The sequence below is a fragment of the Ictalurus furcatus genome, chromosome 12 (genome assembly GCF_023375685.1).
Source record: "Ictalurus furcatus strain D&B chromosome 12, Billie_1.0, whole genome shotgun sequence".
Classification (NCBI taxonomy): domain Eukaryota; kingdom Metazoa; phylum Chordata; class Actinopteri; order Siluriformes; family Ictaluridae; genus Ictalurus; species Ictalurus furcatus.
In genome coordinates, this window is record NC_071266.1 from 14,104,515 (window position 1) to 14,132,499 (window position 27,985).

Genomic DNA, 27,985 nt, shown 5'->3' on the forward strand with positions numbered 1-27,985 from the left:
AGTGTCCAGAACATGCGGCCTCAGATCAGATGATACGATTACAAAATCGATCATAGACCTTCGGCCTAGGGTGCTCTGGTACCACATATACTTATGAGCCTCCTTATGTTCAAACATGGTATTCGTTATAGACAGTCCATGACTAGCACAGAAGTCCAATAACAAATGCCTGCTCGGGTTTAGATCAGGGAGGCCATTCCTCCCAATCACGCCTCTCCATCTCCATCATTGCCTACGCGCGTGTTGAAGTCCCCCAGCAGAACTATGGAGTCCCCTACTGGTTCCCCATACAGGACTCTGTTCGGGGTCTCCAAGAAGGCAGAGTACTCTGAACTGGTGTTCGGTGCATATGCACATACAACAGTCAGAGTTCCCCCCCCCCACAACTCGTAGGCGTAAGGAGGCGACCCTCTCATCCACCGGTGTAAACTCCAACATAACAGCGCTCAGCCGGAGGACTTGTGAGTATCCCCACACCCACCTGGCGCCTCGCACCCTGGTCAACTCCAGAGTAGAATAAAGTCCATCCCCTATCCAGGAGTACGGTTCCAGACCCAAGACTGTGAGTAGATGTAAGCCCCACCAGATCTAGCCGGTAGCGCTCCACCTCCCGCACAAGTGCCAGTTCCTTCCCCCACAGAGAGTTGACGTTCCACATCCCCAGAGCCAGCCTCTGCCACCCGAGTGTGGTCCATCGAGGCTCCTGACCTTCACTGCCACCCATGTAGCAGCGCACCCGACCCCCACGGTTCACCCCCTGAGTGGTGGGCCCATAGGATGGATGCCACATTGCTTTTTCGGGCTTTGCCCGGCTGGGCTCCGTGGCAAACCCAGCCACCAGGCGCTCGCAGTCGGGCCCTCCCTCTGGGCCTGGCTCCAGACGGTGGCCCCGGGCTTCCTCCGGGCAGGGTAACTCCTCCTCTCTTTATCTTTTCCATGAGGGGTTTTGGAACCATTCTTAGTCTGGCCCCTCCTCTGAGACCACTTTGCCTTGAGAGACTATACCAGGAGCACAAGGCTCCAGACAACACAGCCCTCAGGTTCATAGGGACACACAAACCTCTCCACCACGATAAGGTGACGGTTCCCGTAGAGGGGGCTCAAAGATGACCACATAAAAATATTTTTATTTTACTCATTTATTTATTTAAAGTTATATTGTGCCTTGTTGGTAGCCTATGCCTGCTGGAATAAAAAAAAATGTTCAGTGTTAAATAAATATTTTGAAATTGTAGTTTTTGTAATTGATTTTTTTTCTTTGAAAAGCAAGACAAAATAGTAAAAAGCACATTTTCATAATTTAATTTATGCAATGGTGAAAAAATGGCAAAATAAAGAAAAAACGCGAAAAAACGTGTTCGGTATTCGGCCTTCGGCTTTCGGCCAAGTTTTCCATTATATTTGGTTTTGGCTTCGGCCAAGAATTTTCATTTCGGTGCATCCCTACTTTACAGAAATATTTTTCCATTATATTCGGTTTTGGCTTCGGCCAAGAATTTTCATTTCGGTGCATCCCTACTTTACAGAAATATTAATGACGAAGTTGAAGGTGATAATGGCAAGGGGAAAACTCTTGTAGGAAGGAAGAAAGCATAAGAGGAACTGAGATTCAAAAAGGGAAATCACTCTTTGCCTGTCTATACTGTATAGTAAAATTACCCCCCTAAAGAATTATAAAGCAGTCTAAAAAAAACCTTCAATTCCTACCTCCTGTCTCTAGTTGCTATGATGCAGCAAAAAATGCAATTAGTGAATGCAAGAAATGGTACTGCTTACAAATTTCCTGTATTAAGCCGGCTATTGTGTAAGTGTCCTGTATGGAATCTGTGTGTGTGTGTGTGTGTGTGTGTGTATAAATAGTCTGGAATATGTTGGATCCTGACAAAGATTGGAAGATGTCTTGCTCTGCATTGTCTCTAACACTAGGCATCCTAAGTAGTTTGGTCTTTCAAGATGTTACTACTGTCAAACTTCCACTTGCTGGCAACAACAACATCAACACAGTTACAAGAAGAATATTTTTAAAGGTAAGTAAATCTTTGCATAGATTATAATATAAAAGTATTAAAAAACACACACACAAGTGGGTCTAGTTGTTTGCACTTTAGACTCAAATGCTGTTGGAATGCTCCAAAAAGTTATCAAAGATTAAAATATATCATATTAATGTTTGTAATAGAACCTTCTTAAATAATTTCTATTGATTGATTAATTTCATATTAGTATAGTAAATTTGCTATTTTGGCTTAAACACTAACATCTGTGTGTGGACTTATATGTTTGAAAAAGTTGAAATGGTTTGTTTTGATGAAGAATGCAGTGTTCAGAGTAATTAGAATAAGTCAGAATTATTTACAACAGTCTTAGGAAACATCGATAGATTTTGAAGGTGTTTAAAGCCTTTAAAAGCTATAAAATAAGTGTATGAAACAGTTGAAGAAGTTTACTAATAAGGTTACTTATTCCAAACATAAGATATATCAGATTAAACCAGAGTAAACAGATAAAGAATTTTGATACAGACAAAAAGAGAGCGAGGGAAAATGCCAGGGATTAAACCATATGGTTCAGGTTCTCATTTAAACCAAAATGCTTCTCATTTAAACCAAAATGTTTTATTTTGGTCTCATCCACCCACAAAATATTTTTCCACTAGCATCCTGGCTTGTCCACGTGAGCTTTAGCGAACTACAGACAAGCAGCAATGTTCTTTTTGAAGAGCAGTGGTTTTCTCCTTGTAACCCTGCCATGCACACCATTGTTGTTAAGTGTTCTCCTGATGGTGGACTCATGAACATTTACATTAGCCAATGTGAGAGAGGCCTTTAGTTGCTTAGAAGTTACTCAGGGTTCCTTTGTGATCTTGCAGACTATAAGACATCTTGTTCTTGGAGTGATCTTTGTTGGTCAACCACTCCTGAAGAGGGTAACAATGGTCTTGAATTTCCTCCACTTGTACTCAACATGTCTGACTGTGGATTTTTTTTTTTCTGAGGTCCTCAGGAATTTCCTTTGTTCATGCCTTGATACACTTCCACAAACATGTGTTGTGAAGAGCAGACTTTGATAGATCAATGTTCTTTAAATATAACAGGGTGCTCACTCACACCTGATTGTCATCTCATTGATTGAAAACACCTGACTCTAATTTCACCTTCAAATTAATTGCTATTTCTAGAGGTTCACATACTTTTGCCACTCACAGATATGTAATAGTGGATCATTTTCCTCTATAAATAAATGACCAAGTATAATATTGTCTCATTTGTTTAATTAGGTTCTCTTTGTCTACTATAGCAGGCCATTTTCCTCTGACCTTTCGCATCAACAAGGCATTTCCACCCACAGAACTGTCGCTCATTCAAAGTTTTTTGTTTTTTGCACCTCTAGAAACTATTGAACCATTACTATTAAACTCTAGAGACTATTCTGTGTGAAAATCCCAAGAGATCAGCAGTTTTTGAAATATTTTTTCTACTTTTTCATTTCGCAAACACTTGGAAAGTTATGTCTCTAGACCTTTTTTTCTTGAAAGACACTCAGCATTTCTGTTGCCATCTTTCACATTTTATTTAACCAATTCAATCATTCTCACTTATAGTTAGTCCACACCTATATTCATACCGGGTGAATTCATTAATAATTTAAAGAATTAATTAATGTGGGACAGATTTGATAAATGCTCCAGAAACTTTAGAAAAAGCTTCTTCACACTCTTTGTAATATGTCTGATGTAAATTTTCTAAAACAGCCATTCATAATTGTTCACAAAATACACACCATCAAATATAACCATATAATCAAACATGACCCTATCTTGCACCAAGACAGTTTGTTCAATTAATATGGCTTATTTGGTACTTTGGTAATGAATTAACCCCTTAATCTTTCAGTTTATTATATAGTAAATCGTAACACATAACTAGAGTTATAGGAGTGTACACAGTTACAAACAGATCTGTTCTGCAAGGGGAGAGGTCAGACAAAGAGGAATTTTAAAGACCAAGGTGAAAGACATAAAAAAGACTAAGTGATTAGTCTAAGAAAAGATTAAGAGATGAAGAAAGAAAGAAAGAAAGAAAGAAAGAAAGAAAGAAAGTCTTTGGACAGTGACACAATTTTCTTAATTTTGCCTCTGTACACCACTACAATGGATTTGAAATGAAGCAATCAAGATGTGATTGAAGTGTAGACCGTCAGCTTTAATTTAAGGGGTTTTACAAAAAATATTGCATTAACCGTTTAGGAATTACAGCCATTTTTTTTGTCCCTACATTTTCACAGTAAATGGACAATTGGCTGATTTTGCAGTTTCATGGCCAGGTGTGACCTGTTTCCTGGTTATTTTATGACAAATTCTAATAATAATAAAAAATAATAATAATCATTATCATCATTGGCATCTTTATCGTAACAGTTGTGTGATGATATTTATGTGCAAAGTTTTTCAGTATCCATTAGAATAGTAGAAAAAGTCAAAAGCCAAGATAGATTCGACTGTCTAACCACTAGTTCAAACACCCTGCTCCTACACCATGACCGATGATTGGAATTGGTCATTTTAAAATGAAGAAAATGGTTAAATACTGAAAAATACTTATACAATTGTATAACCTAATAGAAACACTCATTTATCAACTGGCTTTGTCTGACCTAGTTCATCAGTGGCATAAAGGTACTGCTATTATAGAATAATTGAAATTACTCCAGAACGCTGAAATGTACAAATGTTTTAATGATGCTTGTGGTGTTCTTTACAGCATTGTCAAATGTAATTTAAGGCATACATTTTACACTGTTTACATATAAAAGTAAAACATGCTTGTTATGTAGTAAAATGTAAACCTTTTGGCCTTTCATGTCACTATTATGTTATGTTGTGTTGTATTGTGTTGTGTTATTCGTTCACTTTTGTTCATCAGTGACCAACATGGTCAATTTACACCAATAAGGTAAACTAAATAAACACAAAAATGTCCGTTATCTATTATCCCCCAATACTCACCTTGTATGTCCACATCTTTAAAGAGCAATGAAGATCTTCCCCGGAGTCTGGAAATGGAGGACTCCACACTGAACATGGCTCCAGCCAGCAGCAGCAGAGTAAACTCACCTACCATCCTTCGCCTACACCCACTCTTGTCAAAATCAGTGCATACGCATGCCAACCTGCCTCTCCGCTTTGGCCGTGGCTCTGCACATATGCTACGGATGCCCAAGTCCTCTATCAACCTACCACAAAGGTTTGGTCGCTCTGAAAGCACCAAACCTACCTCTGGTATGCAGTGTACAATGTGCCGCCGCAGTGAGAGCCCACCTTCAGCCACACTCCCACAGAGATTTGGCAAGAGAAACCTTTTGGTTGGTGATTCATTTCACGCAGGAGCTGTGTTTGTACACACCCATAAGATGCCATCACTTAGGTAAGGTTCAATTGTTAGCAATCAAATATTTCTATGGAATTTCATGGCTATGTAAAAATATTAATATATTTAGAAAAAAAAAGGTAAAATAGTGGTTGAAAGTATAACTTAATAAAGATTTATGGAAATATTCATTTATTTCCAATTCACATTCAAGTGCATATAATTACAAAGACTGTTTATAGTTCTGGACCTGTAAGCAATCAATTATGCAAACTCAGTGGCACTTACTGATGAAATTTCTGGTTTTACAGTAACCCTATCTCAGTGGCACCCTGCAATCCTCTGCCAAGACCTTGTTCTAGTAATACTACTTAGTACTTAATACTACTTAGCCTAGTACTTACCTGCTGTGCACAGGTAAGGGCTTGAGGGTGTAAAAGGACCTTTTAGGACCTTAAAGTCCTCAAGACTTCATCACATTCCTGTATTTTGCTTGTTCTATTTAGCACACTGCTTTCATGATGTATCACTATTCAGCAATACCAACAGAGCCTTACACACTCATTACTCACACAAACGCTCAAGATGACTGTTTCAGTGAGCTCCAAGCCAGAAATAATTGGTTACAATATGATGCACAACATCACACTGGCAAATTCAAATGACGTAAATGGTAAATGGTCTGTACTTATATAGCACTTTTTAACCTTAGTGCTTCTACAAAGTGCTTTACACTGTTTCACAGTCACTCATACACACACACACACACACACCAATGGCAGCAGAGCTACCATGCAAGGCGCTAGCCTGTAATCGGGAGCAACTTGGGGTTCAGTATCTTGCCCAAGGACACATGTGGGCTGGGAATTGAACTGCCAACCCTATAATAAATGGACAACTACCACCTGAGCCACAGCCGCCCCAAACACTGGTAAATTCAGCTATTTGCCAGGAGTACCTCCATATAAAATCATTTGTACTTAGACTGCGGTCATTAATTATGTAATAATTTAAATGAGGTATTTGATCATAATAAACAGCTAAATAAAGTAGCAAAAGACACTGAAGAATGCATAGAGGGCACTCATGAGCACTCAAAGCAAATGTCAAATGTTACAAAAGTGGCCAAAAGTATGTGGACACCTGATACGTGCTTCTTCCCTAAACTGTTGCCACAAAGTTGGAAACACACAGTTGTCTAGAATGTCTTTGTATGCTGTAACAGTAAGATTTCCAATCACTGGAACGAAGAGGCCCAAACCTGTTCCAGCATGACATTGCCCCTGTGCACAAAGCAAGCTCCATGAAGACATCATCTGCCAAAGTTGGTGTTGAAGAACGCTGCCTCCATAGAGCCCTGAACTTAACCCCTAGCTGGGTGTCCACATATTTTTGGCCATATACTGTATACCCTATGGTCTTGTGGACCTTGGGCCTTGCCCAAGAACGTGGACGGTCCATGCAAATAAGGACCATGAGACCGCAATCAACTATGGCTGAAATTGGCGCATGAAAGCTTACTCTGCTTTCTAATAAACAAATACAATAGGCTATATTACAAATTTAATATTACTTTTGCATTGCATCACCTGAAATCTATTTAAATAATGACTAATACTGTAAGCATCTCTGCCCTAAAGCCTTTTTGCATGTTCTGTCCGTGCTTCATTAGGAAGATTTATTTCCATTTGTACTCATAAGTGATTGCCTCCTAAAATACACTGACTACGTACAGCATATCTTCAACAAACAGCAGTGCAATGGATCCTTACAGGGGAAAAAAAAATGCTCATATGCTCAAAAGCTTAATAGCTCAAAAAAAGGCTCTGAATTCTCACTGAAAAGAGCCAGATCAAACTTCTGGCTTGTTCGTAAATTACAAATTATTGTTTCACAATAAGGTATAAAAATACAAACTTAAATATTTATTCAGTATTTAATACTTTATCTAGAAATTATAATTTCTTAAAAAGAGCAGTTTTGGACAGGAATTTGAAAGTCTTCAATTGGGTATACTTTTTATTTCAAATTTACTATCATTTCTCTAGAAATTTACTGCCATTGTTGTTCTGTATCTAACTGTCTTAACTAATTTCTCCCACAGGACACCAGACCATGACTACATGACTGAAATGGTTGAAAAGGAAGATAAAGCTTTAAAGAGTAAAACATACATTGACTTAGAAATCTAAAGAAATCTCTAACAAACAAACAAATGTGTCTTCAAAATTCTGTGCATGTTTCATCTCTTTTCTTAAAGTCTGTATATATTTGCACATATATGTGTCCACTTGTGATGTGATGAAAAGTAAATTTAGAAATGTCTTCTTGAGTGACTATATGTACAGCAGCTGTCAGCATCATGGACAGTGTCATATAATAAATAATGCACTCAATAATTAGAAATGAGTAAATAAAGATTCTATAATTAATAAATAAATTAATGAAAAATAAATAAATAACAGCAAACATATTTTTGGCAAAACATAAGTGAGAGTGGCTAAAATGAAAATAAATAAATAAATAAATAAAATTATTTGAAGAATTGTTTCATTTCAGTACATCTCACAGATATTTTTAGAGCTTTTTTCCTTGAGCTTGTGAAACCAAGTTTGACTTACAGGTTTACACTGAGGTTGCAGGCACTTCAGCAGTTGATGGGAGTGAACCTGCCCCCAGAGGTCATAGTGTGTGTGTGTGTGTGTGTGTGTACATACACACACACACACACACACACACATATATATATATATATATATATATATACTCTATCAAATGACAGATAACATTGACATTTTTCACTATTTAAATTAACAAAAAAACAGATCAGTCACATGAAAAAAGTAAGTACACCCCTACATTTATCACACCTTTAAATCCATAAAATTAGAATCAGGTGTTCAATATTGGGTGCCAGTGATTAGAACCTGCTTAGGGAGTGCAGGTGGAACCGGTCTTATTTATACCCCTCTCATATCTAGTGTTTGGTGTTCCCTTTGCTATTGAGGTGTGTGGTATCATCATGCCAAGATCTAAAGAGTTCTATAAGGCCTTCAGAAAAAAGGTTGTGGATGCCTATGAGTCTGGCAAGGAAAATATCTCCAAATTATTTGAAATGCATCATTCCACTGTAAGGAAAATCCTCTACAAATGGCACAGATTTCAAATGACTTCCAAGGGTATATTTATTTTTTGAAGTATCTATTGATATTTCTGTTGAATAAATGTTCAAGTATATCAACTTCATTAATAGGCACTGTTTCAAAGATGATCAAATGTTTGCTTGTCCGAACATGTCAGAAAAACCAACAATTTCCATGAGGTGTACTTAATTTTTCACATGACTGTATCTCCAGCTTTGAACCCTTTTGAAAACCAGTGGTCTTATTGGCTTAATGGCTAATTGGGCTCAATTTGGACATTTTCACTTAGGGGTGTACTCACTTTTGTTGCCAGTGGTTTAGACATTAATGGCTGTGTGTTGAGTTATTTTGAGGGGACAGCAAATTTACACTGTTATACAAGCTGTACACTCACTACTTTACATTGTAGCAAAGTGTCATTTCTTCAGTGTTGTCACATGAAAAGATATAATCAAATATTTACAAAAATGTGAGGGGTGTACTCACTTTTGTGTCACTCTATGCAACCACTGTAGCTCAGATTTGGCCATTTTCCTCTCTTATCAACATGGTATTTCCACCCACAGAACTTCTGCTTACTCAATGTTGTTGGGTTTTTTTTCCACCATTCTGTGTAAACTCTAGAGACTGTTGTTTGTGAAAATCCCAGGAGATCAGCAGTTTCTGAAAAACTCAAACCAGCCCATTTGGCACCAACAACCACGCCACAGAGATCACATTTTTTCTACATTCTGATGTTTGATGTCAACATTAAGTGAAGTTCTTTACCTGTATCTACATGATTTTATACATTGTGCTGCTACCACATGGCTGACTAGGTAACTGCATGAATGATCAGGTGTTTTCCTATTAAAGTGGAAAGTGAATGTACGTAACCAAATGTCCTATTTCATCCACATTCAACACCTGAATAACCTACAGGGAGCAGGTCACAAGAAGCCTACCTGCTCCTACTCCACACCCCTCAAAAAAATCAGTGTCCAGGGGAAAAAACTGTTTGATGTAGAAATTCAAATGCTGATTGAGCATGATATTTTGTGAAAATGTGTTTATGGTTTTGGAGTCAGTGTTTTATTTTGACTTACTATCATTCAGCCCACTGTTGTGGAATTGAGGTCTGAAAGCAGTACAGGGATTTGGGAAATGTGTGTATCGTTTTGAAAAACATGTTAATGCATTAGCCACTGAGACACAGAAATATCTGTAAGCAATTTTGCAAAAAACTATAAAAGAGGAAAAAAACAGATCTTTTGTTCACATGTTAAAACAGTATTATGTGACTGTATTCATTAACACAAGAAGAAAATTTGTTTTACACATATTTAAATTCCAGTATGAAAACACTGTTTTAATAGGAAATAAAAATCAGGGTTTTTTTAAAAATGTATTATTTTTATATATAACCTGATATGACCATGAATGAATAATAACCTGTGATAGTATTAAGTAAGCTGTTGTTTGTAGAGGAAGAAACATTGTATTGCACAGGTAAAGTTGTCCAGTTGTGTAGTTATGAATTTCAAAAATAAAATATCTGTTCTGATGGTCCTCTTTCAAGCCCCAGAGGCACTTGATGGACTGGAGACCTACCACCACTTCTCATATAGGATTCTGTCCATAGGCAGGCCAAGATTTTGCAGGTCCCTACTCACACTCTCAATCATGGGTGGCGGCCCACACAAATAACACAATGTGCGCCCAGGGTTAACGTGATGCCTCAGCACCTCCTGTGATATTTTTCCACCTTTAAGTGAAGACACAGTCAAAACATCTCATAATATTAAATCAAGGACTTATGTTGTAAGTCTGTAATCCTGAATTGTTAATCAACTTTAATTCAAATTGACTGAAAACATAAATGAAGCTAAATGAGATTATGTGGGACTCACTGGTTGTGTAGGACTGGAGGCCTGGCTTGATTTCAAAATCTTGCCGCGTCACTCGGAACTCACATGAGAATTTATCTGGAAATTCCCGACAAACACCAATGATGCTATCCTGAAAGAAACAAATTATATACACACAAAAACTATGAATACAGTGATCGATTAAACATAATAGGTGTATCAAGTTCCATTCAAACAATTATAATCAATTTAAAAGTATTGGGTGAATGTTGTGTTGATGTCTGTGTGCCATTTAAATAAGGAATTGTGGTAACAAATTCTGCTGTTGAATCATATTTCTGGTACAACAATAACAAAAGGGTCACTCCGTGAAAACTGCAGCCATTCAAATGTATATAAATCATTGGCAATAAAATTCAACATTGCAATAAATATTGTTAAATATCATGTTTAATGTAAGGTGCTAGACTTTGAGATATACATAAGATAATTTCACTTTCATCCTGTTCCTAACTACTGTAAAAATAATAAAAAAAATGTCTTTCTAAATTCTCCCCATTAATTAGTGTTGGAAAATGTGACATTCCTTACCTTATCCGATAAAGTAATTATTTTTTGCTTTAATTCCTACCCTTTCCTAATAAAAACACTTTCCTAGTAATAAAAGTCTTCTTATTTTATTAAAGAGGTGCAATGTCTTTTAAAAGTCATTTTCATTAGTAACAACAATATGTCTCTGTCAGTCAGTCAAGCACAATTTATTGTATTAAAAAAAAAAAAAGGCAGAGGAAAATTACCAGAATTAAAATTATAGATAAAATCCACTAAAGTCCTGTTCTGAGTATGTTGTGCTTGAAACTGCTCTAGCCTTATTCCCAAGCTTCGAATTTCCCACCAGACCCCACATTCAGGCATGATGTGCATCACCCGAGAGTACTTCCAGATCTGTGGACGTTCACGTCCAGGTTACAGAAGGTCACACACACACAACGTTTCATGCAAGGTGTAGTGAAGTCACTCAATTAATATATATTGAATATAATGCATGAAAAACTAAAATAAAAACTGATATGGTCTTACCTTAACTTCCTAGTGATGCACTCTGTACCCAAGAAAATCCCTCAACACTTGTATCCAAGTGTTCTAAATCCTTCTTTTTGATTGGATCGAAAATAGACTAAAGAGTTATCTTGAAATATTCAAGATAACAGATCTTGAGATTGGTCTAAATTGTTGATTATTTTCAAACTACTGTTGAAGTTTGTTATTTATTGACTTGTCAAATGTTTTCTTTTTTTAAAATAAAAATTTTGTTGATAAATTCAACGTTATTTTCATGTCCTTGTTACATGCGCATCACAGTAAATGTGATGCCTCATAACTCATGTTTGAATGAAGATGTTAGCTTTTGATCCATATGCCATTATTTCTGATGGTAATGTCAGTATGAGGTTGTGAGTGTTCTTCAAAAGTCCTTATTCTGTAATTTTAGCCTCATGTCACAGTTTAGTTGCAGGTTTCATGGAGTGACCCGTATTTAAGATTGTATTAAGCCTTGATTTACAATAATAGAATTCAATATTAACCTCTTGTCTACAAATCAAATACAAAAGTTCAGTATGTTCCTATAGTTGCAGGTTCAGAATAACATACAGTACATTAAATTATCGCTGTGAGAAGCATCCTGAAATTATTATTAGGTCTAACACACTTTTGTAAGACTGAGCTGCATTTGATTATTAGCACTGATGATTCAAACACCAATACAGTATAAAAAGGCTACACACCCCTGTTAAAATTGCAGGTATTGTGATGTAAAAAAATATTTTAAACCAAGATTAATCATGTCAGACCTTTTCCTACCTTTAATGTGCCATAGTAACCAAGAAAATTCAAGTGGAAAACAAAAAGAAATGTTTCAGAGAACAGAAAAAAAAAACAACTTACAATAAGCTGTTTGAACAAGTGTAAAAAACCCCTTAACTAAATACATTGTTAAAGCACCTTTTGCCTATAATACAGCACTCAGTCTTTTTGTCTACCAGCTTACGACATCATGATTTGTCAATTTTGTTCCACTCTTTTCAATAAAAATGCTCCAGACCTATTATATAGCAATGAGCTCTCCTGAGCACAGCCTTCAAGTCATTCCACAGTTTTTCAATAGGATTTAGATCTGGACTCTTACTGGGCCATTCCAAAGCACTTCTTCTTCTGAAGCAATTCCTTTGTTAACTTGATTTGTGCTTTGGGTCTTTATTGTGCTGAAAGATTAAATATTCCTTCATCTTCAGCTGTCTAACAGAGGCCTGCAAGGATTGCACCAAAACAGGTGGAGCTATCCATCATGTGGAGCTATCTATCATGTGGAGCTATCTATTCACTCTATCAAGTAGATGTCAAGAAAATCCTATAGAAATAGCTGATCTTTACTCTGGCTTAATAAGAATCACTTCACTAATAATGAGTCTTTATTGGTCTCACATACATTTCAGCACAGTGAAATTCTTTTCTTCGCATACCTCGCATGTCAGGAAACTAGGGTCAGAGCGCAGGGTCAGCCATCATACAGCACCCCTGAAGCAGAGAGGGTTAAGGGCCGTGCTCAAGGGCCCAACAGCTTGGCAGTGCTGGGGCTTGAACCCCCAACCTTCCGATCAGTAACCCAGAGCCTTAACCACCAAGCCACCAAGCCGCATCTAATGCCAGGTGCAGCATAATTACTTTTGAATACGAGTTTGAATGTGATTAAGTAATTCTGAGCACAATCACATGCCCCATTATAAAAGGCTGTGTACACCAAGTCATTGTAAATTTTTTACTTTTCTTTATATAAAAAACATTTCTGTTTGGTTTTCCCTTGAATGTCATTGGGTGGTAAATATGAGCAAAGGCGGCTGTGAAAATTTGTTTTTATTGTTTAACCTTTTGATATTTTGTTTTTAAAAAAAATCACAAAAATACTCTGCTCTCATGGATATCAAACAATTGCAAACACAACACAGGTTTCTAAAAAAAAAATCTTTGTTAAATATAGGTGTGCAACAATTATTGGCACCCCATGAATTCATATTAGAAAATTATATTTGAAGTATATTCCCATTGATGTTTTACATTTCTTTTAGTACATCTGGGAGACTAGGAACAGGAAATTGTTCAACCTTTAATTCCTGTTTCACAGGGCTAAAAATATGAGGTAACACATGGGCCAAATTCCCTTAGTCATTTATAACAATGGGTAAGACCAAGGAATATAGCTGTCATGTGTGGCAAATGGTTGTTGAGCTTTACAAAATGGGAAGTTGGGAAGGGAAATCTGTGGGGTGAACTGAAGAGGAGAGTCCACCAGCATGGACCTTGAAATTTGAAGCATCTGGAGAGATTCTGTATGGAGGAATGGTCTCAGATCTCTTGCCATGTATTCTCCAACCTCATCAGGCATTATAGGCCCAGAGCTGTTATCTTGGCAAAGGGAGGTAGCACAAATATTGACTAAAAGGGTGCCAATAATTGTTGCACACCTATATTTAACAAAGATTTTTTTTTGATAAACCTGTTTTGTTTGCAATTGTTTGATATCCATGACAGCAGAGTATTTTAGTGATTTTTTAAACAATAGATCAAAAGGTTAAACAATAAAGACAATTCTTCACAGCCTTCTTTTCTCATGTTTACCAAGGGTGCCAATATCAGTGGAGGGCACTGTATATAACATTAAAGGTGGAAAATGATCTGACATGATTTATCTTGGTTTAATTTTTTACATCACAAAAACCTGCAATTTTAATATGGGTGCGTAGACTTTTTATATACACTGCACATACACTGATCAGTGAAGAATAGCTGATTATGTGATGTCAATAAGAGGCTGTAGATTGTTCTCATATACACTCACTGTGAAAAGCAGCTCCGTTGTGTTCTTGGCACTGTAACAGAGGTGTGTGTGTCCTGGTCTGTATGTGTGTGGCAGTCGGAGTAGATCTGCAGTGTGCATTAGTATGGAGTAAAGGGGGTTGATACCAACGCCACCAGCCACCAGTAGCAGGTCCACTGTATGATCAGATGGTTTGGGGTCGAAATAAAAATCCCCCCCAACTCGCACTTCCACATGCGAGCCTAATGTGCACTGATGGTGTGAGAGAGAAAAAGGCAGCTCAATCAATTCAGTTTTTCAGGACATTAAATGGAAACTGCAAGCTTGGACTGTCAAAGTACATACAAATCTATACAAAGACATGAAGCCGTTGGTGGCAGAGTCACATCTCAATAGTTCAATGCTCAGTGAGCTCTATTCCTGTAGACATTCCTATAGACTTCAGAGAGAACACGCTGCCTAGATTTATTGTACATAATCCAAAAGACAACATAAAACCATTTCAATGTTTTTCCTGTATATAACATTTTTCAAGTAGTTAGTTGTTTTGTGATAGTTCTTTATGAGTCCCTTGTTTGTCCTGAGCAGTTAAACTGCCAACTATTCTTCAGAAAAATCCTCCAGGTCCTGCACATTCTTTGGTTTTCCAGCATTTTCTGTAAATTTGACCCCTTTCCAAGAGTGGAAATATGATGTTAAGATCCATCTTTTCACACTTAGGACAACTGAGGGACTCATATTGTGACAGGGACATTACACTATAAAAACAGCACCGTCTTTTGGATTAGACGTTAAACCGAGGTCCTGACTCTCTGTGGTCAGAGAAATTCTCCAGTTGACCCTTATCTATCGCCCCCTAATAACCTCCATCCCTTAATTGGCTACATCACTCTCCTCTCCACCAATTTATTTTTCATAAATGCAATTTTACTGGACATTTTATTGTTGTTGTGGTCATTAATTTGCTGTTGCAAGAAACCAAACTATTCACAACTAATACTTCAGAAACCAAGGCATCGGTTAGTATTGCTATTAGATAAAATTTATAATTTGTTGTTTTAAACATTTCTAAGTTCTAAAATAAAAGGGGATCTTCTATGACACTGATTACCTAATAAGACTGATTTAATGAGACTGATTAATTAAATTTACAGTGAAGCACCCAATATTGCCTGCATGTACCTTTCATTTCTAATGCATCCTGTATAAACAGACCCATTTCCCTTATACTGCTTTTCCTTCTGATGCTGTCATGGTGGATTGGCTAGAAGTATCTTGCTAAGGTAGTTTGATGCTACATTGCCCTCCACTAATGTTGGCACCCTTTTTGAATATGAGCAAAGAAGGATGTGAAAAATTGTCTTTATTGTTTAACCTTTTGATATTTTGTTAAACCAGTTCACAAAAATACTCTGCTCTCAGGATATCAAACAATTGCAAACAACACAGGTTTATAGAAAAAAAATCTTTATTAAATATAGGTGTGCAACAATTATTGGCACCCCTATGAATTCATATGAGAGACTATATTTGAAGTAAATTCACAACTGGGTGAGTAGGAACAGCAAAAATGTTCAACCATGACTTCCTATTTCATATGGGTATAAATATGAGGTAACACATAGGCCAAATTCCCTTAGTCATTCACAGCAATGGGTAAGACCAAGGAATATAGTCGTGATGTGTGGCAAAAGGTTGTTGAGCTTCACAAAATGTGAAGTGGCCATAAGAAAATAGCAAAAGCATTGAAAATGTCCATTTCCACCATCAGGGCAATAATTAAGAAGTTCCAGTCAACTGGAAACGTTATGAATCAACCTGGAATTGGATGCATGTATATATTGTCTCAACACACTGGGAAGAGGATGGTTTGAGTGGCCAAAAAATCTCCAAGTATCACAGCTGGAGAATTGCAGAAGTTAGTTGTGTCTTGGGGTCAGAAAGTCTCCAAAACTACAATCTGAATTCACCTACATCACCACAAGTTGTTGGAAGGGCCTATACTCTCATCCAAAAACAAACTCAAGCATCTTCAGTTTGCCAGACACTACTGGAACTTCAAATGGGATTGGATTCTATGGTCAGATGAAACCAAAACAGAGCTTTTTGGCAATAAACACCAGAGATGGTTTTGTTGCACACAGAGAGGTAGCCATATGGAAAAGTACCTCATTCCCATGGTTAAATATGGCAGTGAATCTTCAATGTTTTTGTCATTGTTTTTCTGCCAGAGGACCTGGATATTTTGTTAGGATACATGCCATCATGGACTATCAAATATCAACAGATATCACCTCATCAGGCATTATAGGAGAAGACTCAGAGCTGTTATCTTGGCAAAGGGAGGTAGCACAAAATATTCACTAAAAGGGTGCCAACAATTGTTGCACACCTATATATAACAAACGATATTTTTGGATAAATGTGTTTTGTTTGGAATTGTTTGATATCCATGAGAGCAGAGTATTTGTGAATTTTTTGAACAAAAGATCAAAAGGTTAAACAATGAAGACAATATTTCACAGGCTTCATATTTACCAAGGGCACTCTCTATAGAATTCTGATTTGTTTTGTTTGAAATTCTGACACAGAAATTATGGTGTTTTTTGTCATTCAGAATACTATATTTTCTGATGATGATGCTTGCCATTTGGATTTGTTCATAGTGTTGCTTTCTATCCCTTTTGTTTTTCTATTCTTTTCTGTTTGTATAGTATTCACATTTGTACACCACTGGTTTACATACATCCCTTTTTTTGCATTTTTAGTACTATTAATTCAATTCAATTCAACATGCTTTATCGGCATGACCAATAAAGTACAGTATTGCCAAAGCACTGCAGGAAAGAGAATTATTAAACTGGTGTGTGTATTACCCATGTGTGTGTCTCCCTATCTTCTGTCACCATGGAGCTCTACAGTTATCAAAGTATTCATTTTATCTGAGCATTACCTTCAGATATTAGGCAAATTATTATTACTACTTCTTGCCATGTTGATCATCAAGCTGAAATGATCATCAATCATTTCTAATATTTAATGTAATAAAAAAAGGAACGATGTCTTTTAAAGAAATTATAAGAAAAGGAAATCCACAATTGTGTTTACTTGTGCCCACCACACACTCACCTTAGTGTGTATCCAGTGTGCAGGTGGGTGCTGTGTGTATTTCACTGCCAGCTCTATAACTCGTTCTCGGTGCAGAAGGCCTGGGCTGGAGCACACGGAAAAGCCACCCACTTTCTCCATACCTGGGATGAAAAAGTCCACCCTGAACATAACACACAGTCAATCAACATGAATACACAACCATTAAAGTTAGACCATCATATTTGTCTCACTGCTGAAAATGTTTAATAGAGAGCAGACTGTTGTAGAACCATGTCCAAATTGTAGGACTTACTCCTTTGCTTTCCTAAAATCAATGATGGGAAAAGCAGCATGCGTGTGTTAATCTATTACATAAATATTATAATATTAGCTAACTAAATGATCTGACTCCAATTTACGTCTTTACTATACCTCACGTCAACCAACAAACTTTTAGCTTAAATGTTGAAAATGTAATATCTCAGCATTTTATAACTTATATATGTATGCCCTTACTTATAATACACATAGGTATTATAATAGGCAGGTGTAACATAGGCAGGTGTAATTGCAACAGAGAGAGATTGTAGATTCTTTCTTATAGTGTCTTCCCCTCAAGATTTTAGGGATTACAAGTTTAAACCTCTTGAGCATATGTTAAAGTTTTTGTTGTGTCACTGATCAGGCAAACAAATGTTAATCAGGGCTGTGCTGATTTAGGACAGGATATAACAAAAACCTACACTGTTCTGGAGATGTGATAAGGATTAAAAATGTTTCCAAAGTTGCCTTTTTCTGATATGGTAAAACCGACATGTTGCTTAGGAGCTTAGGAGCATTAGAAGCTTTGGAAGCTGAAATTAATCCAAGGGGCGTTACATTTCTGACTCATGCTTGAGGTTTTTGGCCAATCACAACGCAACAGGACAGCTGGCCAATCAGAGCACTCTGGGCTGTTTGGACGGAGGGGCTTTGGAGAAATCTGAGCATTTCAGGCAGCCTGGGAATAGAGGTACTGCAATAATGTACCGTATATGACGGTTTTTTGAATGTTCAAGCATGTTAACCTATTCTATTACATTCAATAACCAAAATAATTACCGTTTAAAAATCATATGACATGACCCCTTTAAAGTTAAGTTAAATATATATTACAAAATAATTATGAAATAAAATTACTTAGTCGTACTATTCGCCTGGTAGTCATGTTAGCATTTATTTTAAAAAAATCAACATTGTATTTCGTTCACATATTTCGGCCAAATGAATGTGTCTGTAGGTCCTAAAAGTTGCCACAGCCATCCTGACAATGCTATGAGGCTACAGTTTATTGAAAAACTGTAAAAACTGTGCTGAACAACTAGATGAAGGATACAGGATTGGCATTAGAAGGCAAGGGCAAAATCTATTTTCAAGTAGTGCTACTGGCCATTGTTTAGGCAACATTACAGTGATTTTTTTTTTTTGAGTGATTACCTTGCTTACTTTATTAATAAACCCACATTAAATTCAAATTCATTGATTTGTGGTATCTTATTGCATGCTTTAACAGTTGCATTTTCTATTTTTAGCTAAGCAGTGGTGATACATTTTTACCGCACCTGTTAAATGGCTATTTAACAATTACATTCAGGCCGGCATTAATAACTATTATTTACACTTTGTTTGCATGCTCTGCAAAATTTTTTATCATCAGCCGCTACTGTCTTTTGATGGTCTATAAATAAAACAAGACTATAAAATCATAATTGTTCTAAATTATCTTTAAATTGTGTTTAATTTCTTTATGCACAATTATAGTTATTTATAAGCTGATTCACAATCATGACATACTAAAATGTTGCCCATTTAAGTAGCTTAATGTAATTAGCTACTATTTCTTAGTAACTTGTAGTGTAGCTAACTACTTTTTTAAAAGGGTAGCTTGACTGTAGCTCAACTACTTCAAACTATACTGTAAGTAACTTGTAGCTTGAAATGATACAGTTTCAAAGTCTGTTCTAATCAATGGCACCCAATCTTGAACGCCTGATTCTAAATTTATGGATTTGAAGGTGTGAACTTACTTTTTCCATGTGACTGATCTGTCAATGTCAATTTTATGTGTCATTTGATAGTGTATTACCTTTTTTTTATATATAGGCACTGTTTCAAAGAGGATCAAATGTTTGCTTGTCCAAATATGATAAAATATGAAGGAGGAATAGAAATTTAAAAAATTTCCATGGGGTGTACTTATTTTTTCACACTACCATATGTACTCAGAAGTATACATCAGTCCTAAGAAAGTGTGATCTGGCCAAAGTATTAACATGATATTTCATAATCACACAGTCCTTACCACTGGCCAGCATGGAAACTAAATTCAGGATGCGGCACCTCCAGCTGCAGCCTCTTCACTTTGTCTGACTCATCTGTAATGGCACAAACACGTGCCGAGAACATGGCCTACAAACACAAACACACCTAGTTGAGCTAACAAACAACAACTATATAATCATCATCCAAACATGACAGGTGCTAAGAGTCACAGCTTTATTGCATTATTGTACTGCTCAGATTGGAACAAACAGCATTTCATCTTGATAATTCCGAAATTGATAATTATATAAAATGTCTGTCACATGAGATACAGGAGGCTGACAGCAGGGACATGTGTGACCTTGTAGGATCTGAGCCAGGTAACAAAATGCAGTTTGAACATCTGGTATGCTGTTCTGCATGTTGCCTCTGCTTCCCTGATCTACTGTCTTATTACATGAGGACTCACCTTTTGTCTGTAAACACTAGCTGTCCTTTCAAGGTGATCAGCTTGTCGTGATATGTTTCTGGGCAAAAAAAAAAAAGGACAGGATGCCAATATTCAAGTTCTGTACACCTCAAGTTCATTGTATTTAAAACAATACTCAGTAAAACAGAAGTCACATACGCATGTATCGCAAATGACTGTACGACAACATGATTATCAAATCTTGTTTGTTTTATTTTCCTGCAAACATCTGAGACATTTAGAACTAACCTCGATGAACAGAACAGGTTAGACGGGGCTTGTAGTGACCGCGCAGCCCCAACAAAACACCGAGCAGTAATTATAACACACCGCAGAATCATTGCGCTGGAGTTGAAGTTTGCACTGGGAAGTTACTGTGTAACTAAAATATATGGGAACTAATGTAGCAGACCAGCAGGTTCTCTGCAGCCTGATCATGTGTAGTGGCTGCACTGGGTAATCTAGTTTGCGCTCTAAATTTCTTACGTTTTACTATCTAAAAAAAAGTCCCTGGGTAATCTCAAAAATAATACCAAACCCGAAAACATCTACTCACAACGTAATCCGCAACGTAATTCAATACAGTTCTACTCTTCAATGACTGTGTTAATACATAGCTATTTAACCTCTGTCATGCTCTTAGTAAACGCAGACGTGAACCGGAAGTAGTTACGGTAACTCGAGTTCATGGGCATGATTTAGATAACCAAGTCCGCAAAAGAATTGCGCAGACAAGAGGACTGTCACTGTGCTAATAAACGTCGGAAACAAGCGAAACTACCTATGGAGATTAAAAAAAGTGCCGAAATTAAACAAATAAATGAACCATTTCACAAACAAATACAATCTGCTTTGCAAAGGAAAACTCGACTCTCAAATAAACCGAAAGCGATTTGCAAATACAAACGGCAATTTGAGAGAAAACGGTGTAAGAGGTGTAAACAAATAAATGGAAAATATGAGCCTAAATCAAATTTCACAAAACCATTTCACACTACCGATCTTTGAGCGAATAAAAGAATCCAATGCATATCTCTGTCATGTTCGTGAGAAACGTGACCTGTTTCCCCCCGATCTTGACTTTCTCACAAATGCAGCTGAGCAACTTCTTCTTTCAAACCAACAGATGGCGCTGTCGGCCAATTTACACTAGTCTCCCGGGAGAACCGTTACAACAATGTTACATAACATTACACCAGGGATACAGCCGTCGAAAGGAGCGGCGAACAGGTTAGTTTCTTTCTCAGGTAAGCAATAATTAAACCCCTTCCGGTTTTTTTTTCCCCCTCAAAAAAAATGTTAATTCCACATCCAGACACATTACCCCATCATTAGGCTGGAGCCTATAGGGGAATCTAGTGTTACTACTAACTAGAGCAAGGCTGCGTTTTAATTAACTGTAATAATCTTAACACTCTGTTGTGTATAGTGCCTTCTTAAATTATACACAATCTGAGCATGCATAAAGTTCATTATGGGTTCCCCCCCCAGAGCGGGTTTGGGCTAGAATTCTCTCTGCTGCGGGAGACAGCTGTTCTCTGAGTTGAATTTGCTGTGCTTACTTTATATTTAAAGCTTTCAGATTCTCTTTAATTGCACAATTGCGTAATTCCAAGCTTTCTACAAGTTACTACCCAAATCTTAAATAACTTGTTGACAGAATGGAAATATGAAAACATTTCACTGCATTGAACGTCTCTTGTCAACTCAACTATAAACCAGAAACTCAGAAGGTCACTGTCACTGCTTTTACAGTTTTTTGGAAGCATGTGTGATTTGATGCACAATAAATGATTAATCAATTTTTAAATGTTCTGCTTCTGTTTAGGAACTGTACCTTCAAGAGCTTGACTGGGAGGATTGTGGTCTACCCACTGACCCACAACATGTCATTGTAATTGTCCCCACAGCTGACAACCTATTGAACCCTGAAGATCTAGCAGCACTACAAGAAGCCATTGATCCCACGGGACCCTCAGCTTCATCCAAGGGTGGTCAAAAATTCCAGCACACCGATGTCAGAGACTGTTGGACAATTATGTGAATGGCGCTACAAGAACTGGCTACCGATTGATGAAAACTTTCTAGCCAGCTAGTGAGCCAACCTGATAGCAGTGCTCTGGGCGGCCTGTACACTACACTATGCCAGAGCCATATCTCCCTGCAGTTCTTCCCCTGGTGTCCCACTGAAGCTAAGCAGCATTGAGCCTGGCCAGTACCTGGATAGGAGACCTCCTGAGGAAAACAAAGTGGTATTAGTGAAGCCAGCAAGGGGTGCTCACCCTGTGGTCCTTCTGACCCCCTGTAAAAACAGCACTGTTAAAGCTATGTCCTGACTCTTTGTGGTCATTAAAAATCCCAGGACACTTATGATAAAAGAGTAGGGGTATAACAATGGTGTCCTGGTGAAATTCCCCCATTGGCCTTTCTCTATCATGGCCCCCAATAATCTCCATCTCTGAATTGGCTACATCACTCTCTCCTCTCCACTAATAGCTGGTGTGTGGTGGGCATTCTGGCGCACTATGGCTGCAGTCACATCATCCAGGTGGATGTTACACAGTAGTGGTGGTTGAGGAGATTCCCCCACCCCCCATGCTATGTAAAATGCTTTGAGTGTCTATAAAAATGGTATATAACACTAACTGTGACTATTGTAAGTAATAGTAGTATATTCAAGAGCAGCTGGACAGTGGGTGCATTTCATAAATCAATCATGTTGCCATACCTACTACCAGAAACAGTAAGAAAGAATTTTGAAAATTACTAGCCTAAATGTAATTTTAAATGAGATGCAATCTATCAACCTGCTGATCTCTAAAGAATGTAGCCTCACTTTGAATTAGAGAGAAAAACCTAGCACCCTGGTATAGCAATCTCTATAATTGCTATACCATATCTCTTGCTATAATATATCTAATATAAATCTCTACTTACCACTCAAAATTTAGAACATAAATGGCATCAAACTAAATTGGTTGTATTCCAAGTTGCATAGAAGGATATCCTTCCTAGCTAAAGAAAGGCTCTTAGTGCTGCTAGATCATCATATTTCTCCACCCTAATAGATGATAACATAAATAATCCCAGATTCTTATTTAATATTGTAGCAAAGTTAACTAGGAACGAGCCCACCACAGAAGCATACATACCATCAGGATGTAATAGCGATGATTTTCAGGATTTTTTCAATGGTAAAATGGACAATTTTAATACTTTCTTCCTGTAGCACTGGCTATGTACCTAATGTAAACCCTTTAAACTAGCAGTTCTCAAACCCCTGATTAAAAAACCTGCCCTCCCCTTTATTTCCAAGAGCCTAGAAAATGTTGTCGCATATTAGTTAGGATTATAATTGCATAGGAATAACATTAATGAAATCTATCAATCAGGATTTAAGCCTCATCACAGTGTACTGAGACAGCGCTGGTTAAAGTGGTAATTGACCTACTACTAGTCTATGATCAGGGTTTTGTCTCCTTGCTTGTGTTGCTTGACCTTAGTGCAGCTTTTTATACCACTGATCATAATATTCTCCTAAAAAATGTTGTTGGAGTTCAGGGAACATCCCTCTTCTGGACCAAGTGTTATTTGACTGATCATTATCAGTTTGTAGATGTAAATGGTGACTTCTTTACACATAATAAAGTAATGCTTGGTGTTTGACAAGGATCTGTTTTAGGCCCACTGCTCTTTTCTCTATATATGCTACCTCTGGGTACAATTTTCATAAACGTTGTGTGTCATTCAGAGTGTCAGTGGAGTGCAGAGTGAGTGTAGAGTCCTTATGGAGTCCTAAGGGATCTGTATGGAGGACATGTGCGTGTTGAGGAGTCTGATGGCCTGAGGGAAGAAGCTCCTCCTGAGCCTCTCAGTTTTTGCCATCAGACAACGGAAGCGCTTGCCTGATTGCAGCAAGCTAAACAGACAATTACCAGGGTGGGTGGAGTCCCTGATGATTTTAGTGGCTCTTGTACTGCATCGCCTGATGTACATGTCAAGCAGAGAGGGGAGAGCAGATCCGGAGATGCATTCACTAAGCACACCACTCTCTGCAGGGCTTTGTGGTCCTGGATTGAGCAGTTTCCATATCATGCTGAGCATGCTGAGATGCACTGAGTTAGTAAACTTTCTATGGCCCCAGTATAGAAAGTTTTCAGGATCGCTGAGGAGGCCCTGAATTTCCTCAGCAGTCTCAGAAGGTACAACCGTTGTCTGGCTTTGTTCACCTGAGCTTCATTGTGATGAGTACAGGTCAGGACGTCAGAGATGTGTACTCCAAGGTACCTGAAGCTGCTCACTCTCTCCATGGGGGTCCCTTGTATCTCGAGTGGGGTATAGTTCCACTGTTGCCTCTTCCTGAAGTCCACAACCAGCTCCTTGGTTTTACTGACATTCCGAGAGAGATTGTTAGCCAGCCACCAAGCTATTTTCTCCACCTCGTCATGGTAGGTGGCTTTGTCGTTGTTGAAGATACATGGAGAGGCCCATAACCACAGTGTCGTCAGCAAACTTGACAATAGAGGTGCAGCTGTGAGAGGGGACACAGTCATGTGTGTAGACAGAGTAGAGCAGTGGACTCAGGACACAACCTTGTATGCTCCAGTGCTCAGGGTGATGATGTTGGAGGTCAACTGGCCCACTCTCACTACCTGGGGTCTACCTTTGAGGAAGTCCAGGACCCAGTCACAGAGAGGAGCAGTAAGGCCAAGGTCCCTGAGCTTGGAGGCTAGCCTGTGTCGGATAATGGTGTTGAAGGCTGAGCTATAGCCTATAAACAGCAGCCTCACATCCTCAGTAGACTGCATCCTCAGTAGACCTATTGGGGCGGTAGGTGAACTGGAGTGGGTCAATGATGTCAGGGTCCATGGAGCAGATGGAGTTTTTGATAAGCCTCTCAAAAACCTTCATGACAAGCAATAAGACTACAGGATGATAGTCATTTAGGCAAGAGGGCTTATTATGCTTTGGTACAGGAATGACAACAGGTTTTTTTTTAAAAGCAGGTGGGGACCACATGCTTAGCTAGGGACTCATTAAAGATGGAAGTGAACAAAGCAGCTGGCTGATCAGCACAGGATCTCAGTACATGGGCGGAAATGCCATCAGGTCCGGCCGCTTTCCTGATGTTCACATGTTCCAGAGCCCTCCGAACCTCATCCTCTGAGACGGTGATCACGCTCTAATCACTAACAGAGCTGCTTCCTTCTGTAGCGCTAGTTGGTAGGTTAATGCTACCGTAGTTAGCCTCAAAGCGCACATAGAAAGTTTTTTGCTCATCGGCCAGAGAAGAGTCAGCTTTTACTGTGACGGTGGATTTGCCTCTGAAGCCGCTGATATAAGTACAATAAGTTAAATTCACATGCAGTGTAACCCCTAGAATATCGTTATAAATAACTGCAGTGTCTCCTCCTTTGCCAGTTTCACGGGGCAGTGTATATACACTGTATGGTCAAAAGTATGTGGACACCAGACCATCACACTCATATGGACTTCCCATTCCAGATTGGGATAATCATTAGTAAGATTGTAGAGTATATTAAAAAAGCATACTCAAGATATATATATATATATATATATATATATATATATATATATATATATATATATATATATATATATATATAGTGTGTGTGTGTGTGTGTGTGTGTGTGTTAAAAAGCATAATTAAAAACTGTAGAATATGTTCTAATTATGTTATATTCTGTGTACTGAGTTAGAAAAATCCTGTGGTATTCTGTGTCTCCTTGTGCACTTAAGCAATAAATCAGCATTTAGACACATTAGCTGCGTTTACATGGACAACAATAATCCACTCTTAATCCGATTAAGACCATACTCTAATTAAGAAACTACCATGTAAACAGCAATTTTTACTTACCTTAATCTAATTAAGGTCATACTCGAAGTAAGCAATAATCTAATTAAGACAGGTGGAGTACTCCTGTTTTAGTCGCATTATGGACGTGTAGTAGTGACATGTAAACACCTTAATCACATTATGAACGTCGTGTGGGAGTTTTCACCGCATTTTGCGACAGGACACGATCACACACGGCAGTTTTACGTTTTACGGCGAACAAGAGAGCTCGGCTGTGTCCCAAATCGCATACTTTCCTACTATAGGCCTGTAGTGGGGAAAAATACATGTATCTCGGCTACTATATAGACGGTAACTACGCGATTTGGGACACACCCACCGCTTCAAGCAGTTGTCTATTAGCACGTATAGCATGACAAATAATTAACTGCACTTAAAGCGTTCGTTAAAATAAATAAATAAATAAATAAATAAAACCACGCAAAACTGTATACGGTACCATAACGAAGACGAACTGTATGTTGATACGTGAAATTCTGGAAGGACGTCGGACGGCGTGGCGCGGTGACGTAATGACGCGGGCTGTTAATCTAATTATGTTCTAAAACATGTAAAACGGGAACATGACAGGAGTATTCTAAAAGCGACTCATGTAAACACCTTAATCACATTATTATCTTACTCAGATTAAGGTCAATAATTAGATTACTGCTGTCCATGTAAACGTAGTCATTGTGTGCATACTTGTGTAAATTAGAAAGAACAGGTTGGAGACTTTTGGGGCCTCAGGGTAACTAAGGAGAGACAAACTATTAAGGCAGTAGGAGTGAACTTTGTACAGCGTGAACGTACAAACCTTTTTTTTAAAAACAAAAGTTATGGTCTGGTCTTGTGTAAGGCAACATATAGACAGGAGTAATTAATTGTGGTAAAGGACTTGGGTTGATTTTAAAGAAAAGGATAAAAACCCTGCCAAGATGAGCTCACTGTTCAGAATGGTATAAAAAGCCTATGTTATATTGCAAGATTTCTGCAGAGGTCTCAACTTTATTTGTCTTGAAAGTTTGATTTCTTTTAACATATATAACCCCTGGTCTCTGGAAATTTTTTTGACTTAGGTTGGAGAGATTTTCCACACCAAAATCAGGCATTGATATCAGGTGAGGAGGCCTGGGGCACAGTTGGTGTTCCAGTTCATCCCAAAGGTGTCCAGTGGGGTTAAGGTGCAGGACGCTCAAGTTCTTCCACTCCAAAATTCCACTGAAAGGAAATATTAATACCACAACATACAAAGCCATCCAATACAATTGTGTGTTTCCAAATGTGTAGTAACAGTTTCAGGAAGGTTCACATATGTGTGATAGTCAGGGGTCCACATACTTTTGGCCGTATAGTGTAGCTGTACATGTATCTGGGAGGACTACCTTCATTTAATGGTGCATACTCATTTGGTCTGATCCAAGTTTCTGGACACAATACATCACACTGCTCTGTGGAATGACTGTCTAAGTATGTATATGGATTCTGGACTGTTTTTGTGGAATGCATTATTGCAGGCTTATTCAAATAAATTAAATTCAGTTTTATTTGTATAGCGCTTTTAACAATAAACATAGTCCCAAACCAGCTTTACAGAAATATATAAATTCAGGATATAGATTTTAAATGTATGAATTTATCCCTAATCAGCAAGCCAGAGGTGACAGTGGCGAGGAAAAACTCCCTGAGACAATATGAGGAAGAAACCTTGAGAGGAACCAGACTCATCTGGGTAACCACAGATAGTGCGATTATAAATAAAGCCCTTCTATAAATGTGCTAATTCTACATGGTCAAATAGTGCAACTGTATACACAGGAAATTCATTGCAGTTTTTACATGAAGTCTTGTTTTGTTGAACCTATCCACTGTTCACTGATGGAGACTTGAGTGCAAAACTGTTTGCTGCAGTTCTAAAGCTATCATAGCATATCTGTTCATATGAACTGCTTATCCTCAGATTCTGTATAAACCACAGATTGAAAAATGTTGCATCACTTATGCTGCATGCAAACTGCACTTCTTTATTGCTCAT

General features: G+C 37.9%; 2 protein-coding genes across 7 annotated transcripts; one reads left to right on the forward strand and one right to left on the reverse strand.

The window, feature by feature from the left end:
* The first annotated feature begins 1,638 nt into the window (after nucleotides 1-1,638).
* On the forward strand, nucleotides 1,639-7,558 carry npvf (neuropeptide VF precursor). The gene is made up of 3 exons (XM_053638954.1): nucleotides 1,639-2,027; nucleotides 5,029-5,423; nucleotides 7,471-7,558. The coding sequence occupies exons 1-3, from the start codon at nucleotides 1,869-1,871 to the stop codon at nucleotides 7,556-7,558; spliced, it is 642 nt and encodes a 213-aa protein (XP_053494929.1). The 5' UTR covers nucleotides 1,639-1,868.
* Nucleotides 7,559-8,189: 631 nt separating this feature from the next.
* oxnad1 (oxidoreductase NAD-binding domain containing 1) lies at nucleotides 8,190-26,429 on the reverse strand. 6 transcript variants are annotated; one of them, XM_053637541.1, is made up of 7 exons: nucleotides 26,411-26,429; nucleotides 20,091-20,148; nucleotides 19,662-19,768; nucleotides 17,360-17,501; nucleotides 14,252-14,482; nucleotides 10,399-10,507; nucleotides 8,190-10,253 (listed from the first exon to the last, which is right to left on the reverse strand). In XM_053637541.1, exons 3-7 carry the CDS (start codon nucleotides 19,763-19,765, stop codon nucleotides 10,096-10,098), a joined length of 744 nt encoding a protein of 247 aa, XP_053493516.1. In that variant the 5' UTR covers nucleotides 19,766-19,768; nucleotides 20,091-20,148; nucleotides 26,411-26,429; the 3' UTR covers nucleotides 8,190-10,095. The 6 variants fall into 6 exon arrangements, with proteins under 6 accessions (XP_053493516.1, XP_053493513.1, XP_053493514.1 ...); XM_053637538.1 differs by lacking the exon at nucleotides 26,411-26,429 and adding an exon at nucleotides 25,972-26,383; XM_053637539.1 differs by lacking the exon at nucleotides 26,411-26,429 and adding an exon at nucleotides 22,196-22,253.
* Between the last annotated feature and the right edge of the window lie 1,556 nt (nucleotides 26,430-27,985).